Source organism: Artemia franciscana, chromosome 15, assembly GCF_032884065.1.
Source record: "Artemia franciscana chromosome 15, ASM3288406v1, whole genome shotgun sequence".
NCBI classification, from domain to species: Eukaryota; Metazoa; Arthropoda; class Branchiopoda; order Anostraca; family Artemiidae; genus Artemia; species Artemia franciscana.
Window position 1 is genome coordinate 32,787,473 of NC_088877.1, and position 19,214 is coordinate 32,806,686.

The 19,214-nt window shown below is 36.4% G+C and overlaps 1 protein-coding gene across 8 annotated transcripts in view; it reads left to right on the plus strand.

The window, feature by feature from the left end:
• The window catches only part of LOC136036378 (protein N-terminal glutamine amidohydrolase-like), a 199,745-nt gene that overhangs the window by 75,540 nt on the left and 104,991 nt on the right, over positions 1 to 19,214 (plus strand). For all 8 annotated transcript variants that reach the window (XM_065718557.1, XM_065718556.1, XM_065718555.1 and 5 more), the window contains one exon: positions 7,146 to 7,352. In XM_065718557.1, the coding sequence (XP_065574629.1) occupies positions 7,171 to 7,352 (182 nt within the window). In that variant the 5' untranslated portion in view covers positions 7,146 to 7,170. The remainder of the gene's footprint in view (positions 1 to 7,145; positions 7,353 to 19,214) is intronic.

The following is a 19,214-nucleotide window of genomic DNA, read 5'->3' on the forward strand; positions in this document are numbered from 1 at the left end:
CCCAGAAAGACCAAAATATCGACTTTTTATTTTACATGTTAGTCTAAGAAGAGGAATAAAGAGTAAAAGATACATTTGTTACTCCTTGTTATTACTTCTACTGTTTCAAAACCATTATACCCAGATATTTGTTGCTACTGTTCCTTCAGACTGTAAGATTATTTTAAACAAACCATTTTTGTTAATATTTTAAAGACATTAGAAGAGCCAGGTGAATGATGTGTGCATGAATCTGCTCAAATATTACATTCATTTAGCTTAATTCCTTTCTGTGAAATATTAGTGAAAGTTTTCCGGAGAGTGATTGCTCACCTTAGTTGATTTTGGCGAAGCAACTTTCTCTAAAAGAAACTTTCAAAGGAATTTTTGATCTTTAGCGTTTGGATATTTGAAAATCTCCTTTTGAAGGAAGTTTTGAGAGTTTTTGAGCTCTGTTTTAGTTCGCCTCATCTCCCTAATTCTTCTTTTTCTTGTCTTCCTTTTTTCATTCTTTTTCATTCCTCTCATAATCATTTCCTCCACTTTAAGAATTTTGATCGACCTAAAATATTCATTTGTCAAAATATCCTTTCTCCATCCCAATCTGCAGAATGTTTTATTTGATAACCAAGTTTTCACCTTTCCTGATGATTTTCTTTCTAGAATAGTTTAAATATATAAATTATCATGCCAAACAATCACCTCTTTCATTTTGGGGGCTGATTAGCATACCAGTGGTGGTTTTAAGCCTGAATGGGGGGGGGGCAGCTGTCCCAGCCCCAGTTGGGGTTGGTACCTGACATTAAAGTCCTTTTATTTTATATTTTTACACTCCTATGATATACCAAGCTCCCAAGACTGTGAGGCTTAAAACCGCTACTGTTGCATTCATTTGCCCCTATATAGTTGGGAGCTCATATTATTGTAATTTCAGAATCTAGGCCATCTTCAAGTAAGGAAAACAGTTTGTAACTTGGCCCATAAACTCAAAACTCAAGAAACTCAACTGATGAAGGAAGAAAGGAAAACAGAGGAAAAGACAAGAAAAAGACAGAAAACAAAAAATTAACAGCAAAAAAAAATCAGGGAAATGCCTGGAATAGAATGACAACCTGGGGCGGGTTCACATCAAAATCACTCACGAGATAAAATAAGCTTCTTTGCCCGTGACTTGAAGGCCGGTAGAGTAGGTGCATTTTTCACACACTCGGGCAATATATTCCAAACATGGGGACCATAATGACGAATTACAAAAGATGCCCGAGTGGTACTCCTACACTCATAAGTTAATTTATCAGCTTTTCTTGTATTATGACATGACGGTCTCTATTAAAAGTAAAAAGATTTTCAAAAGCAGGGGTGAGCAGGCGATTCAAATATTTATACAAGAAATCGTGCCTTGGTAATCTCGAATTTAGGATACATCCATTAAATTATTCTTTTTAAAAGGCTCATGAGCAGGAACGTCATTAGAATCATGAAATTCTGATAATAATTTTACAGCTCTATTCTGAAGTTTCTTTACTCTTTTGAAACATGTTACAAAATTACTTGCCCATATAGAGCATCTGTAGCTAATATATGGACAAAATATAAATAGCGACGAAGACCACTCTGCCTTTCCATCACAAACACCAAAAACAAGAAGAACAATAGGGAATTTCTCGAGACAGTGGGAAACAAATTAGAATGAATATTTCATCACAATTTATTTATCAGTCCTGGTTGAACTTCGCTGTTGTAACGATGCTGGGGCTGTTTTGAAAATCTGTTCATTTTAGTTTTATTGATTTTATCCTCTTGTAAGTTGTTTTTTCTTATATATTTTTGTATTGCTGAGGACGGCCCTTGGACATAGGGCCGAAATATTCATTCTAATTTGTTTCTCACTGTCTTGAGAAATTCCCTATTTTTTTTCTTGTTTTTGGTGTTGGGGACAAAATATAGAAAAATAAATAATTTTTAGAATCTTTTTGGGACTAGATTTTAATTCTTCGCACCACCCCAAGACCTCTACCTAATTTTTCAACTATCGCACTTGAATGCTTTTTCCATGACAGTTTTCACTTGTCGTCACACTCTTTTTATCACATTTCCTTGAACCGTGATTTGATCATTTCCAGCACTTGATGAAAGTCTAGAAAATATCATGAAATTGTTTTAGAAAAGCTTAAGGTTAACAGATTTTGTTGAGAAATTTTAGAAATTCAGAGACTGCGTTATAAATTTTACTGTACAAAACATCAAGTGAAGGTGCTGCTAGAAAGCGAAAAGTGTCATCTGCAAACAGGATGACACTAGCCTCCGACGGGTAATGCTTCACTCGATCAATGAAAATGATGAAAAGGAGGGGTCCCAGGATTGACCCTTGTTGGATCTCGCACTCTTTTTTTCTTTTTTAAAGATAAAAACGATCCATTATGTACTATCTGACACCGATTGTGTAGAAATTATGAAAACCACTCCAGGCTTGAACCCTTCACCCCAATCGAGTCAAGAGCTTGAATAAGCTCTGAGTGGTCCACCGTATCGAACGCTTTTCTCATATCCAAAACCACAGCTGCGGGTATGAGACCAGCTTCAAATGCATCGTTAATCCAATCAACCAATTTCAGAACTGCCATATCCTTAGATAGCCCTTTTCTGAACCTAAGTTCGTTTTCTATTAGATTTTTTTAATATATAGCTTAACTGGGCATATACCACTTTCTCATATAACTTAGAGAAAAATGGGAGAATAGATATAATTCTTCAATTCGATGGGTAGTCTTCTCCCCCTCCTTTATGAAGAGGAAACACTCTTGCAATCTTTAGACCTTCCGGGAAGACTCCAAGATCCAAAGAATGGTTGATGAGGTGCGTCAAGTTAGGTAAGACTATCATTTTTGCGGCTTTTATGAATTTCGGCGAAAACTCATCCATCTCGATAGATCTCAACTGCATCGTACCCAAGAATTTTGCCAATTCCCGATCCAAATACCTTGCAAATTCAAAGGAATTCTCACTTGCAGGATGCCTTTCAAAAACAGATCCAAAACACGCAGATGTGCGTAAGTTAGCCCGCGCTTGATTGCAAAGTCTTTTTCCTTCAATTGCAAAAAAAAAAAAATAATAAAAATACACGTAGAAATTCAGCAATGTGTTGAAAATCAATAAGACGACCTTCTGCCGTCTCCACGGCTCTCACCTCTTCCTTACTATGAAAATTACCCAAAAGTCAATGTACTGTTTTCCATGTATTTTTCATATTCCCTTGATTTTCATGAAATTCATTTTGGAAATGAAGTTCCTGATCTTTCCGTTTTACTGAATTTAAAATATTCCGAAATGTTTTGAATCTTATACAATTATCATTTGAATGATGCTTTAAATAATTCACATAAAGTTGGTTTTCCTGCTTTATTGGAAATTAGAATTGAATTAAAATGGAATAGTTGTGTTGAGGTTCTACCAAGGTATTCACGCTCGGTTTTTCCATTATAATGGAAAATTTTCCAATATATTTGATAGTTGGGAAATATATTGAATAGTACGTTGGTAGAGTGGCAAATATATTGGAAAGTTGGACTTGTACTGAAAAATGGATTTAAATGTGTTTTGTGCTTGTACATATGTCCGTACCCCATCTAGCTTTTATTATCAATAGTTTCTTTGGAAAATTTCTATTAGGGTTTATTCTTCGCAAGGGACATGTTTCATTCATTACATTCGTCACTGAAGAGGTCATATGCTGCATTTGCACACTTTATTTCTATTACACCTGAAAAATATGTTTCATCCATCTTATTTGCAAAACTCTTTAGGTTTTTATTTTTCATTTCATGGTAAAACGAAGCTTTTTCATGTCGTTTATTTTCCTTTCACTGATTCAGCTTTATTTTACTTATTAAAAGAAGGTGATCCGACCTGTCGGACACAATCACATCTGCTCGGGATCCCTAAAGGATCCCTAAAGGATCTGCTTGGGGACCATTAACGAAAAAATTATCAATTAAGGATACCGAAAGATGCGAAATCCGAGTTTGAATAGTTACAAGAGGAAAACTATATGTGACAGCATCATATTAATAAAATCTGAGGTATTCGCTGTTTTTCCCCATCATAAATTTTTGTTTTTCATTTTTAATTTTATCTGATAATAATTCAAATTCATCAATAAAAAAAACTAACATCACATGAGGCATTTTGTAAATCAATCCCAAAATCAATTTTTACCCCTTCTTTTTTTGTTGCGATGAAAAGGGTTTCGATCCTACATTCGAGCCACAGGGAAAGGTCATCCCTAACCCAATATTGGTAGTATTCATTAATCAAGAGGCATGGACCGCCCCGCTCCATGGTTGTCCGTTTTCTTCGCTAGCAAACATATCCCGGAAAAGAAAAATCCCAGGGCAGTGACTTGCTAGAAACAAATGTCTCACATAGGCCAAAAATGCACGGCTTCTTATCTAGCAAACTTAAAATCAAACATAAAGAAGAATATGCCGTTCTTAGACCTTGACAATTTCAGAAAACGATCGCTTTTTCTGCACTCGCAGGTTTCGAATTCTCATAAAGATCATTCGGATTCACATAATTACTTGGGCGACAATTCAACGAAAAATTATCGATGCATTCATCATCCCTCTCAAGAGTGCCACGGACTTGGCTTCTAAGAATAAACTGGTTTTGTTCAAATTCATTCAAAGCGTCATCATATCTATTCACGCTCATTGAAGAAGGTGACTGCTTTATACGACTAAAAAAACAAATAAAAAAAACTGATAGGCAGAAAGAAGAAGGGAAAAAGAGAGAAACGTGAAAAGGACTGAAATTTTGGCTATAAAATACAAAGGGGAAAAACATGCAAGTAATGCAACAACATAAAATTCACAACTCAAAATTATGCGGTCGAATCCGGCAAACTGACCACTTCAGCCATAGCCCTAATTTTACGGATCTCTCCCGCTGAGTCTTTTCCAAAAATCTGTTTCCGAACATTTCGACCAAGCATTTCTGTTTCCAACCTTACTCTTAGCAAAGTGAAGAATCCCCTTCTTTTTTTGATGTTAGGTACTCATTAACAAAAATTTCCGACCGAGCAAGTTGTGACTTACAATGCAAAAGCTTTTCTTATGGTTTCAGTAGACTTTAATGCAACCAACACAGGGGCAGGACGCTTTTTTGCACATACGATGGTGTCCGAATCAGTAAAATTCGCTCGAAATTTAAATACAGAAACTGTTGCGGTCGAAGAAAAATCAAAAATTTGCATTTTATCCGAAATCGCATTCAATATACACTCAGAGATGGGAAGACCCCCACTTTGTTCAACACCATGAAATACAAGCTGATTCTGTCGTTTTTCCTGCTCCATATCATCAAGACGGGTTTCAAGCTGTTCAATCCTGTTTTCTTGGGCTAGGTTCGCATTTTGGAGAGCCTGTAGTTTGTTTTCAATCTCATCAAACGTGGTCGAATACTGGACAAGTATAGAGTCGTGAATCTGAGAAACAATAGAGTCAATCATATCCGCATTATTTGATATTCAACTTTTTCACGAACTTCTTTTTCAATATCATTTCGGGTATTGGATTTTAGTGTGTCACTAATCTCAAGATGCTTATCAGGAAAATCAGCTAATTACGCAAAAGCGTTTGCAACGCTTAATACATTTTTCTTCTTAGCCTCCTTTGAAATGCTAACAAAGGCCGAAAGCTGTGAGGCTGCTGTTGTCACGATTTCATGGCTTCCATAACAAAATACAACATAGATAATCTTTTTGTTCTTGGCCTTAATCATATTCAACACTCGCCATGACGGATAACTTTTGAATTTTGCTAGAACAACAGCATGCTTTGTGAACTGAACCATTGAAATGTATTATCAAAAAAAAAAAAAAAAAAAAAAATAATGCACTTAACTTTGAATAGGTAGGCCCACGTGAGCTTGGCAATCATCTTATAATCGGTTCATCAGTCCAAATCTAAATGCCAAAAGTTCCCCGAAAATTTTTAGTCACTACTGGCTATTATTGCATCTGCTCGGAATGAATGCTAAGCGCGTGTTAAGTCCTTTAATGGATCAAGTCCTATAACGCATAAAAAACTATAGCAATCAAGCCCTCACATCCAAAGATCATATCAAATTTAATTCAATATCAAGTTCATTAGTAATTTATGTCTAACAGATCATATCATATCCAATTTCGTTCAATAGGTCAATATGCTTTTTTAGGAAACATGTTTTGAGAATGCAATACAAATCAAATCTAGGTCCTTTCGCTTTGAACGACGAACGATAACTGAAATAATTAATTGCTCCGAGGTTATGAATTAATTACTCCGTTTTCAGGCAAAACTGTCTCTTTTTTACAACTTTGACATATGTCTGCAGTTGCCCTTAAAACCCATGAAAAAAAAAACTTTTTCGCATGCTGACCAATGGTCTGCGTTTCGCAGGTAACGATCTCCTGATTCACTGCCTTCGCCCGGAAGTGCAATGGTTGGTTGGGGGCAAATCATCCGCCCCTCCCAGTGTTTTCTCCCCAGACATTTCCAGGTACCAATTTAAAGCTGGGTAGACTCTGGCTGAGCTTACAAAGTCACACCACTGAACCCCTTGCAAATCAAATGACCAGCGACACAAATACTCAAACCCCTTTCCTCAGGATTTCAAGTCTAGCGCTTTGACCACTCGGCTAGGACGCGACGTTAAAATTTGAAGATCTTGGAGATACTAGGAAAACTAGCAAAGAGCCGAAATAGCTCGTGAAAAATTACTTCTGTTAAAGCTGGTAGTTCTAAAGCAAGTAATTCAAATGACTTATTGTTTCTTTTTACGTTTAGGATTTTCTGTATATAACTGAAGCTGTATATCAGAATATTTATTCATTCACAATTTTATTGTCACACATGCCTTTGATATTATTTCCGACATTTGTTAAAGTCAATTTCTCATTCTATTTGTTCTGTGTACTATCTATGTTGTAGCATCATTTTGAAAAATAGCTCTTTAAAGCAGAATAACAGTAGAATGTGTTTATCATTTTCATTTTTTAACCAAAGTAATTACGTATAAATTTTCCAAATTGCTTTTTAACCTTGAAAGGTTTATTTCCATTTTACTTAGTATTTGGGTGGAGTTTGCTGCAGTTGATTTTAATTAATTAAACTTTTTGTTTCTAGCTTGTAAAAACGAGGTATCTCAGAAATGACCACCTCACCTAATCCTGTGAGATCCCCTCGACACAGGAGTCCTATATCTTTGACAAAAGCGAACAGCTTGCCCCATGAGAGTATCAGAGGGAAAATGGATAGCCCCACGACAATATTGTCTCCACGTGTTGGAATCATTCCACCGCCATCGGAGTGTATTTACACGAGTTGTTATTGGTAAAGCTCTTTTTTGTATTTGTTAGTCTCCCTGTTGTAATGTACGCTTGAATGGAAATGGAGTTTCTTTTAATTAGTTTTTTTTTCTAGAAGAAGAAGAAAGAAATTTGTGTCTGTACGGCAGGCAAATTATAACGGTTGATTAGTGGTTGAAGATTCAAACTTACAGTTTTTGAATCTTTCATAATATATAATGTTTCCGTTGTGATAATATATAAATTATAGTAGAATGATTTATGATAAATCGAACATCTGGAAGAAAAAAAATTAAATAAAAACACCCTTTAAAATGTCATGAAAGATTGTTGCAATAGCAGCTATTATGTAATTTTTCATCTCTCCTTTGCATTGGCGCCCCTATTTATTCCTTTTTTCCTTTTTGTATATTTATTTCTTTTTTGTTGAGGGCTTCTTAAAGAAGTGCAAAGCTGGTGAAAGTAGAAATGAAAATCAATTGAAAATCAATTGAAAATCAATATGAAAACAATTCGAACTAATTGAACAAAAAGTTCATAAGTAGTGATATTTTGAGTGATGCAAAGTTTTAGCCGTTGTGCAGTTATTAAACTTATAACTTGCAATAGTCTCGATTCTAACTCACTCCATCTATAAAGATAGTAAATATTCTCGTAAATAATATTAAAAAAGGGAGGAAATGCTCCCTTTTTATTAGTGGGATTTGGGACTTGGTATGATCTTCTGAGACTTAGTTTCTGTTTTAGCGTTCGATTAACTACTAAAAACTAAAATCTTTAGAGCAATGGACATCTAGGGTCTGAAGACTTAAATTGGCGAGTCTGACTATAGTGATAACCACTATAGAACTACACAGGTGATATACTTCGGTATCAGGAAAAACCAAATCAAGTTTCATAAAACTCCACCCATGGGCCTTTTATATTGCTGAAATGATGGAATACTAACGAAATAACGTGAGAAGAAAATGTCGTTTAGCTTTAGACAGACACACAGGAAGGCTAGGGGGAATCTCTGCTCTGTTCTCTCAGACACAGTCTAAAATAGTAATAAAAATTCACCTGAAGGATAGAGACTTTTCTCTTCGGAATCATTTACGTACAAGTTTTTATTACAGTTTCAAAAAATAAAGCTGTAATCACGTTTCGCGAAAATGACAAGTAATCACATTTATATGCTTGGCTTACTAAACTAAAACGTTTTTTCACGCAATAAAGAATTTTTTCCCAGTAATTATCCTGTATATGAGGGGGGGGCTGCTCCTTCCTCAACCCTCGTTCTTTACGCTAAAATTTGGCTTTTTATTACAATTCTGTGAGAAAGATTGCTCAAACACAAGGGCCGTTAAATTTGAATGAGGCTTATTTTTAAAGGATATTAGTGTTAAAAGCGAGGTTTAAGGAAAGGGCAGTCCCCCTCATATACAGAACAAATTCTGTTCGATTTGAATTTTAATTTTGCTCCTTACTTTCAGTTAAAAACTTTTTAAATTTAATGAGAAAAAGAAAGAAATATTTTTTTTTAATTTAATGAGAAAAAAAAGAAATACTACGATTATTTCTAATTTGAGCCATAGTAAACATTCAAAAATAAACCAAGCAACATATTATAGGCGGGGGAAGGCCTAAATAAATAAATTAATACATAATATCAATATATTAAAATGCATCAATAAGAAGTTATGTCGGAGTTTTGATGATAAATCATATTTTGACAAAACCCTTGGATCTTTTAGAATTTAAGAGGCTCAAAACCAAAACTGCACTTTAGACCCTATTTTAATGAGTACTCAAACCGCATTGTCCAAACATTTGTTTTATGTCTGGTTTATTGCATCTTCTTAACTAAAATAACAAAATTAACAGCGTATGTGAATTCAAACGTTTAAATGTATTAATAAAAAAAAGCTTTCCGAAAAAGAAGTCTTCTACAGAACAGTACAGGCAATATGAAACTTAAGATGAGAAGAAACAGAAACCTGTAATAACCCAAACTTAACACAACTAGAAATTATTATTAAGGGGGCAATACCTAACTCTTGTTTGTAGTGAAGCTGTATTTGTCTTGAACAATCTTAGCAACAACTAATACAATTAAACTAAATATTTAATATATAATGATATTAATTGCTGAAAGATTATCAATTCAAAATTTAATTTTGCTGTAATTTTTATGTTTATTTTCAATGTTGTAATAAGTACAAACGAAAATATTTGTAATATAATTCGTTTTCAGTAAAGCTCCAATGACGGAGTAGGTTTTAGACTTTTACAGTGAAAGAACGAGGCAAAACCCAAACTCTCCTTAGTAGAGATTATAGTTCGTTTCAAGCTGAATTTGCATATTCAATTTAAGTTTCACTCGTTTCAAGACTTTTTAACTCATTTATATTAGTAACTATTGTCTGTTTGTTTGTTTGTTATGATTGTTCATTTAATTTCTGTTCACTTCGGGTTTTATTTATGCCTCAATAGCAAAATAATTTTGTTCGTTTTAAGCTTGATTTGCATATTCAACTTAAGCTTTACTTGTTTTGAAATTTATTTATTCATTTATATTAGTACCTTTTGTATGTTTTTTTCTATGATTGTTTATTTAATTTCTGTTCGTTTTGGGTTTTATTTGCTCTTTAATGGTAATTTCTGGTTTGATTTTGAGTTATTGTAGGTTTCTATTTCTTCTGATATTAAGTTTCATATGGCCTTTATTTTTCTTAAGAAAACTTCTTTTTCGGAAAACCTTTTTAAAATTAATTTCTGTTGGTTTTTGATTGCCAAAGTTTTAAGTTTTTCAAAATTTCCTTTCAAAATAATTTTTTTTTAATTCCAGAATAGATTAACAGTTTTGCTTAGGACTAATAAATTAAACTCAAGATTGGATATATAATGATATTAACTACTGAAAAGTTACCAACTCAAGGTTTTGTTTCACCCAGGACGGATTTAAAGCTTTGACGCCTCTAGGCTCAAGCGTTTTTGCAAGATTTTCGGGAAAATTCCCAAAACTTAGCGAATAGTGAAAGCTGCAGGGCTTAGTGGGCCTATTGGCAAATCCTGGTCTGGTTTTACTGAAATTTTCATTTTATTTTCAATGTTGTAATAAGAACAAAACAAAATATTTGTAATGTAATTCCTTTAAGTAAAGCGCCAAATACGCAGTAGGCCTTATACTTTTGCCGTTACAGAAACGGCCAGTAAGCATATTCTTGTTTGTAGTGAAGACACCGTTGAGTAGGAGTACCTAAACCCTAATCCTTGAAGACGATCGCGGTCCAACAACCAATCTTTAATCCAAATCTCACTTGTGTTTGAATTCTGTTCTCCCAATTATTATAATAATAAAACAAGGTAAACTAATTTTGCAGAACTTAGTTGCCACTTAAGTAAGAGGATTGGTTATCAAACAGTTCGTGGTAACGAACTGTAGTAAGGAGCGACCCGGTTCAATAAACCGAAACTCTAAAAAATGGATCTTTTTATAGCATTAGTTACATCAAAAGAATCGCATTTTAATTCTGATTTCAAATATATAAGTTTCATCAAGTTTAGTCTTTACATCAAAAGTTACGAGCCTTGGAAAATTTGCCTTATTTTAGAAAATAGGAAGAAACACCCCTCAAAAGTCATGGGACCTAACAAAAATTCCAGCATCTTATTCAGCGTATCGGAAAACCCTACTATAGAAGTTTCAAGCTCCTATCTACAAAAATGTGGAATTTTGTATTTTTGACCAGAAGACAGATCACGGATAATTATTTATTTGTTTGTTTTTTTTTTTTTTTTTGTTTTTTTTTTCCAAGGGTGGTCGGATCGACCTATTGGTCCTAGAATGTCGCGACAGGAGTCATTCTAAAGGAAATTAAAAGTTCTATTCCCCTTTTTAAGTGACAAAAAAACTAGACCTACGTTGCCTGGGCAACGTGAAGTGTTGCGGCAACCTTTGTTCGGCTTTGCCGATTAAAGTGTTGCGAGAGCAACACTTTGGTTTTGTTTCCTCGCTATCGGTTAAATGCTGAAGTTGTCAAAACTATCAAAGCTTTCAAAACGGCATATTCAAAGAAGAACACAATCAGTAATCACATGATCAAATTCTTCAGCGTTGAAAAAACAACAGCAAAAGAATATCGGAAAAAGGGACTAAATTGAGTTTGCAGCCAGTTGAACTTTATCCTTTTCAATCGTAGACATCGTGACGGATGGAAACTTGGAACATTATCTTATATAATCTAGTTGGTATTATAAAGCTATCCGTAACTTTTCAGGATCAAATACCATAGATGTGCACCAATTTGCACAAATTTGTAGCCCCTCATGAATTTCCTCTAGCAACCCATTCTTGCTTACAAGTCCCTCTTCCGCGAGAGACAAAGAATAACACAATCAGTAATCAGATGATCAAAGGCTATTCCTCAGGGTTGAAAAAAAAATATTGGAAGAAGGGACTAAATTGACTTTGCAGCCAGTTGAACTTTATCCTTTGCACACCATAGGCTCTGGCTCGAGGACAAGCAAAAACCATCCTTTTTGGCCCCAGGCAAGAGTCGTACGGAGCTTTCCAAAATATAATGTCATATTCATCAATCCGGCCCGAGGTCCACACTAACAGCCGATTATTACTTACTAGGCCCCTAAATGTCACTTTGCAGCCGGTTGAACTTTATCCTTTTCAATCGTAGACATCGTGACGGATGGAAACTTGGAACATTATCTTATGTAATCTAGTTGGTATTATAAAGCTATCTGTAACTTTTCAGGATTAAAATACCATCAGGGACCCATACATTTCCTGTAATGACTCGCCATCCAGGATCGCTTATTATTGGATGGCGAGTCATTACAGGAAATTCACGGGTCCCTGATTCCATAGATGTGTACCAATTTGCAAAAATTTGTAGCCCCTCGTGAGCCTCCTCTAGCAACCGATTCTTACTTATAAGCCCTCTCCCGGGATATACATCCAAGTTCACCGGAAACAAATAATGGGTACACCAACTAGCAAAAGTTCCAAACCCCTTGTCGCTGAAGTCATTGTAGCCTAACAGCCGATTATTACTTACAACTCCCCTACATGTCTTACAATCGGGAACCAAGTTGTTCTTACCATTAATTACACCAGAAACAGATAATAGGTACATCAATCAGCAAAAGTTGCAAACCTCATTGCCAAAGATGATTATAAGCTAATAATCGACTGTTGCTTGGAAGTCCCCTACATATCTCACAATTGGTACCAGCCTATTTTTGGTTCAAGTGTGTACCTTACCACTGAAGTTGTCAACCCCTTGAAACTTTCAAACTGGTGTGTCATGAAGGAATTTTTGTAACAAAAAATGGATGACATATACTTTGATCAGCTCATCAAGGTCTATCGATTGTCATTGAAAAAAAAATTCTATCTGTCTCAGTTCAAAAGTTGACTGTTTTGCGGGAGGCCAACTTTCTAACACCACCACTTAGAAAGGAGCAAAGGATAAGCTCTAATTTCTTTAGCAATGAGAGAACTTTTAAAGTTTAAGAGGTATATCTGATACCATTTCTCTATTGCAATCCCAAGTAGAAAAAAAAAGAATGGTAAAGTCAGCTGAAATCACGAACAGAAATGGCTAGAAACAATAGATGGCAGCACTTTCGGACCCGTGGGAAAATCGCACTTTTTTGTTTCTGTAAATTTTTCTATTTATCACTGAAAGAAGATATATTGGCTGTGGGGCCGGGGAACTACCACACATATTTAACACTTATAGATTTTAGTCCATCTTCAATTTGAAACTGGTGCCTGCCTGCTTGCCTGCTAGAACAGAGCTTTCCACTCGAAAGCAGAAACATGGTTTGATGAAACGAAAGCTTGGCTGCACAACTTCAGATACTCCTCTCTGACATAGGCTATATAACTCCACTTCACTTCGCACACCATAGGCTCTGGCTCGAGGACAAGCAAAAAACATCCTTTTTGGCCCCAGGCAAGAGTTCTACGGAGCTTTCCAAAATGTAATGTCATATTCATCAATCCGGCCTGAGGTCCACACTTTCCGTAAAAACCGCACAGGTTAGACCCTTACCAGTTTCCAGGAATAAGCTGAGATCGGCGGCATAGGAAAAAAAAAAAAAAAAAAACCGGGACAAAACCAAAGTGTTGCTCTCGCAACACAATTGGAAGTCACCTCCCATGCTCATTTTCCCAAACTCACCGGATCAAAATTCTGAGATAGCCATTTTAGTAAAGTCGAGTTGAAAGAAAGAGTCAAACTTTAGCGTAAAGAGCGGGGCGTTGAGGATGGAACAGCCCCTTTCATATACGGAGTAATATCTTCTCATTTTAAGTTTTAATGTCGCTCCTTTCTTTCAGTTAAAAAACTTGTTTTTTTTATTTAATTTAATTAAAATGATGATGCTTTCACCGCTAATGAAACGGGCAGTAGCCATACTTTTATTTGTAGTGAAGACCATTCATTAGAAGTACATAACCCCTACTTCCTGAAGACGACCGCGGTATAACAACCAATCCTTAATCCGATTATTACTTTTGTTTGAATTCTGTTCTCTCAATTATTGTAATAAAAAAAGGTAAACTAATTTTGCAGAACTTTGTTGCCACTTAAGCAAGAGGATGGGTTATTTAATTAAGAGAATGATGCGTTCACCGCTAGGGAAACGGGCTAGGGAAACTAGGGAAGTTGCCAAACTTTTATTTGTAGTGAAGACCATTTATTAGAAGTACATAACCCCTACTCCCTGAAGACGACCGCGGTCTAACAACCAGTTCTTAATCTAATCCTCACTGGTCTTTGAATTCTGTTCTCCCAATTATTATAATAAAAAAACGGTAAGCCAAATTTGCAATACTTTGTAACCACTTAAGTGAGAGAATGATAATTCTAAGGAAGAGAATTGGCTATTTAAGTAAGAGAATGATACTTTTACCGTCTGGGAAACGGGCAGGAGCCATACTCTTGTTTGTAGTGAAGACCCCATTCATTAGAAGTACATAACCCCTACTCCCTGAAGACGACCGCGGTCTAACAACCAGTTCTTAATCTAATCCTCACTGGTCTTTGAATTCTGTTCTCCCAATTATTATAATAAAAAAACGGTAAGCCAAATTTGCAATACTTTGTAACCACTTAAGTGAGAGAATGATAATACTAAGGAAGAGAATTGGCTATTTAAGTAAGAGAATGATACTTTTACCGTCTGGGAAACGGGCAGGAGCCATACTCTTGTTTGTAGTGAAGACCCCATTCATTAGAAGTACATAACCCCAATTCTTTTGGAAGAATTGGGGGGAAAAACTCTCGGAAAGTATTTTTTAATCGATTTATGTTCATTTTTTGACTGCAAAAAGTTTCAAGTTCTTAAACAAATTCCTTATTTCAAAATAAGATCTTTTTTTTCAACGTCAAACTTTTATAAGAGTATCAAAATTAGTATCAAAATAACAATATCAAAGTACCAATTATCAAAGTAAATAAATTATCAAAGTTAACGAGGTATGAAATTAAATAAAATATCAAAGTAACAATAAGCAACTTGCAAAGCTTATAGGCCTTGCACCGTAAATTGAAGTTACCACGTAAATCACTAAATCCAAGTATCAAAGTAAACAAAGTATCAAAGTAACAATAATTAAGTTCCGTAACTCAGAGCCATTTCTCTGGGGCTGGCGGGGAGGGGGGGTTCAACCCGGACAGCCCAGTTATTTGGCCTTTTAACTATTTTGAACAAAGTGGCTATCTCTAAATTTTGACCGGATGCCCATTGGAAAAGTGGGGCGTGGGCTAGTTGGCCATTGATAACTTTTCTCTCTTAAGAAGAGCTAGAAGTTTCAATTTCCGATCGAATGAGCTCCCTCGAAAGGTAATGCGACCTCCTCTTTCACAGAACCTTATATTATAATTATGGGCAACTTACATAAGTTACAATCCTTACAGTGGGGGCTAGGGTAGATTTATCAACCTCTAAGTTGTAGTAATTTGGATTTTGGACTATTTTGAACCAAATTTCTATTTCCAAATATTGATAAGATGCATCTGGAGAAAAAAGGCACAAGGGGGGGGGGGCTCGTTACTTTTTAATCACTTTCGATTCTTAGGAACTTACAACTTACATAAGTTACAATTCTTGTCCCAGATTCTATGGAGCATTTCTCAATCCCTAATTTGTAATTTGGACTATTTAGTTGGAATAGTAATTTGAATTTTGGTCTATTTTTGAACAAAATGGCTATCTCAAAATTTTTACGGGATGTTTTGGGGTAAAAAAGCGTGGGGGGGGGCAGATACCCCCAGATCACTTTTGATGACTCATAAAAAAGTAGCTAGAATTTTCAATTTCCAATCAAACGAGCCATCTCTGTAGTTTATACGACCACCCCTTTCATATTACCTTATATGCCCTTGGGGCTTAGCTTACGACACGTGCCCCTGTGCTCTGGGGGGGGGGGTGTCGAGCCCAGAGTTTTTGTTATTTGATCTTTAAACTAGTTTTAACAAAATATCTATCTTAAAATTTTGATTGGATGCATTTGGGAAAAAAGGCCCTGGGGGGCTAGTTGCCCTCCGATCACTTTTGAGTCTTGAGAAGGGGACTAAAGATTCTGATTTACAATCATATGAGTCCCCTCCGAAGTTTATACAACCATCCGTTTCATAAAAACCTTCTATGCCTCCAGGGCACATTTTACAACGCTTGTCCTCGGATTCTGGGGGTGGGGCTGTTTTATTTCTGGTGTGTTATTTTATTATCTTTGGGCTACTTTGTACAAAATGGCTATATAAAAAAATCGATTTGACTCATTTGGGGAAAAGAAGGTTTGGGGGAAGGGAGGGGGCTAGTTGCCATGGGATGACTTTTGACTCTTTAAAGGTGAATTAGAACTTTCAATTTCTAATCATTTGAGTCCCCTCTAAAGTTAAAACAACCCCCCACTTCCATAAAAACCTTATATGCCCCGTGGCGTAAGTTACAATTCTTCCCCTGGCTCTAGGGGGGGGGTGGTATGTTGACAACGAAGTTTTTTATTTATTTTATCGTTGGAGAATTTGAACTCTCAGTTTCTAATCAAATGAGCCACCTTCGAAGTTTATACGACCACCCCTTACACAAAAACCATATACGCCTCCGAGGCATAACTTAAAACATCTGTCCCTGGGCTCTGGGGGGCTGTCTCGACCCCGGAATTTTTGTTGTCTGATGCTTGAACTATTTTAAAAATGGCTACCTCAAAATTTGTATCGGATGGGCTTGGGAAAAAGGGCTAGGGTGTCTAGTTGCCCTTGGATCTCTTTTGACTCTTAAAAAGAGAACTAGAACTTTCAGTTTCCAATCCAATGAGCCCTCTCTGAAGTTTGTAGGAGCATCCCTTCCATAAAAACCATATATGCCCCCAGAGCATAACTTACAATGCCCTCCCCGGGCCCTGGAGTGTTGCGTTGACACCAGGGTTTTTCTTATCTGACCTCTGAACTATTTTTAACAAAATGGTCATCTCAGAATTTTCATCGGATGGGTTTTGAGAAAAAAGAGCGTGGAGAGGCTAGTTGCCCTCGCATCTCTTTTGACTCTTAAAGAGTGAACTAGAACTTTCAGTTTCCAATCAAATGAGCACTCTCCGAAGTTTATAAGAGCATCCCTTTCATAAGAACCATGTACGCTAAATGGAAATAACTTACAACGCCCGCATGTCAACACCGGAGTTTTTGTTATCTGACCTTTGATCTTTTTTTTTTAAATGGCTATCTCAAAATTTTTATGATGGTTTCGGGGAAAAGGGCATGAGGGGATTAGTTGTCCTCTGATTTCTTTTTAATCTTAAAAAGTGAACTAGAACTTTCAATTTCCATTCAAATGGCCCTCTCTGAAGTTTATACGAACATCCCTTCCATATGAACCATATATGCCCACAGGGCATAAATTACAACGCCCCAGATTCGAGAGAGGTTGTATTGACACCGGGATTTTTCTTATATGACCATTGAACTATTTTGAACAAAATAATTTTCTCAAATGTTTTATCGGATGGGTTTGAAGAAAAAAGGATTTGGGGGGGGGGGGCTAGTTTCCATCGGATTGTTTTGATTCTTAAAAAGTGAACAAGAACTTTCAATTTCCAATCAAATGAACCCTCTCTGAAGTTTATACGAGCATCCTTTCCATAAGAACCATATATGCCCCCAGGGTATAACTTATAACGCCTGCCCCCGGGACCTGGTGCTTGTGTTGACACTGGAGTTTTTGTTATCCGACCTTTGAACTATTTTTAACAAAATGGCAATCTCAAAATTTGTCTTGGATACATTTTGGGGGAAAAGGAGCTTGGGGAGAGGGCTAGTTACCGTCGGATCTCTTTTGACTATTAAAAACTGAACTAGAACTTCTAATTTCCAATCAAATGAGCTCTCTCTGAAGTTCACACAAGTATCCCTTTCATAACAAACATATACGCCCCAGGACATAAAACGCCTGCCCCGGGACCCTGGAGGGTTGTGTCGATGTCTAAATTTTTGTTATCTAATTTCTGAACTATTTAAAAAAATGGCTATCTCAAAATCTGCATCAGATATGTTTGGTGAAAAGTGTGTGGGGTCTAGCGGCCGTCAAATCTCTTTTGACTCTTAGAGAAGTGAATTAGAACTTTCCATTTCCAGTCAAATGAGACCTCTATGAAGTTTATACGAGTATCTTTTCCATAAGAATTATATATGCCCTCAGGGTATAACTTAGGATGCCTGCCCTGGGGCCCTGGGGGGCTGTATTAACACCAGAGTGTTTCTTATTTGACCTTTGAATTATTTTTAACAAAATGGCTGTGTCAAAATTTTATTGGATGGGTTTGGAGAAAAAGGGGTGGTGGGAGGGCTAGTTGCTCTCCAATCTCTTTTGACTCTCAACACTGAACTAAAACTTTCATTTTCCATTCAAATTAGCCCTTTCTGAAGTTTAAACTAGCATCCCTTCCATAAGAACAACATATGCCCCCAGGGCTTAACTTGTTATGCCTGCCCACGGGCCCCTGGGGGGCTATGTCGATCCCGGAGTTTTCGTTATATGATCTTTGAAGTACTTTTTTTAAAAAAAATGGCTATATCAAAGTACTTAGCGGATGGGTTTGGGGAAAAAGGCGTGGAAGGGGGTCTTGTTGCCCAACGACCTCTTTTTAATCTTAATTCCATAACTTTCAATTTCCAATCAAATGAACCCTCTCTGAAGTTTATACGAGCATCCCTTCCATAAGAACTATATGTGCCTGCAGGGCATAACTCACAACGCTTGCCCCCGTGCCCTGGGGGGTTTTGTCGACACCGGAGTTTTTGTTATATGATCTTTGAAGTATTTTTTAAAAAACTGGCTATCTCAAAGTACTTATCGGATGGGTTTGGGGAAAAAGGCGTGGAAGGGGGTTCTTGTTGCTCTACGACCTCTTTTTACTCTTATAAAGTGAACTATAATTTTCAATTTCCAATCAAATGAGCCCTCTCTGAAGTTTATACAAGCATCCCTTCCATAAGAACTATATATGCCCCCAGGGCATAACTCACAACGCCTGCCCCCGGGCCCTGGGGGGTTTCGTCGACACCGGAGTTTTTGCTATATGATCTTTAAAGTATTTTTAATGGAATGGCTGTCTCAAAATCTTTATCGGATGCATTTGATAAAAAGGGCGTTTGGGGGGGGGGGGCAAAAAAATCGCCCAAGCTGAAAAGGAAAATAGCCGACGCCGTCTAACTTCTGGTGACTCCTTTTAACCCAAAACGGCTGTATATTTGTTAATTTAGGTATATTTGAAAATGTGGGTAAAATTAAGAAGACAGGTTAAGAAAGGAGGATTCTAAAACCTGTAGGCCCACCAGCTTCAAAATCAACTCGCCTACTTAACCTGCTATGATTTTTC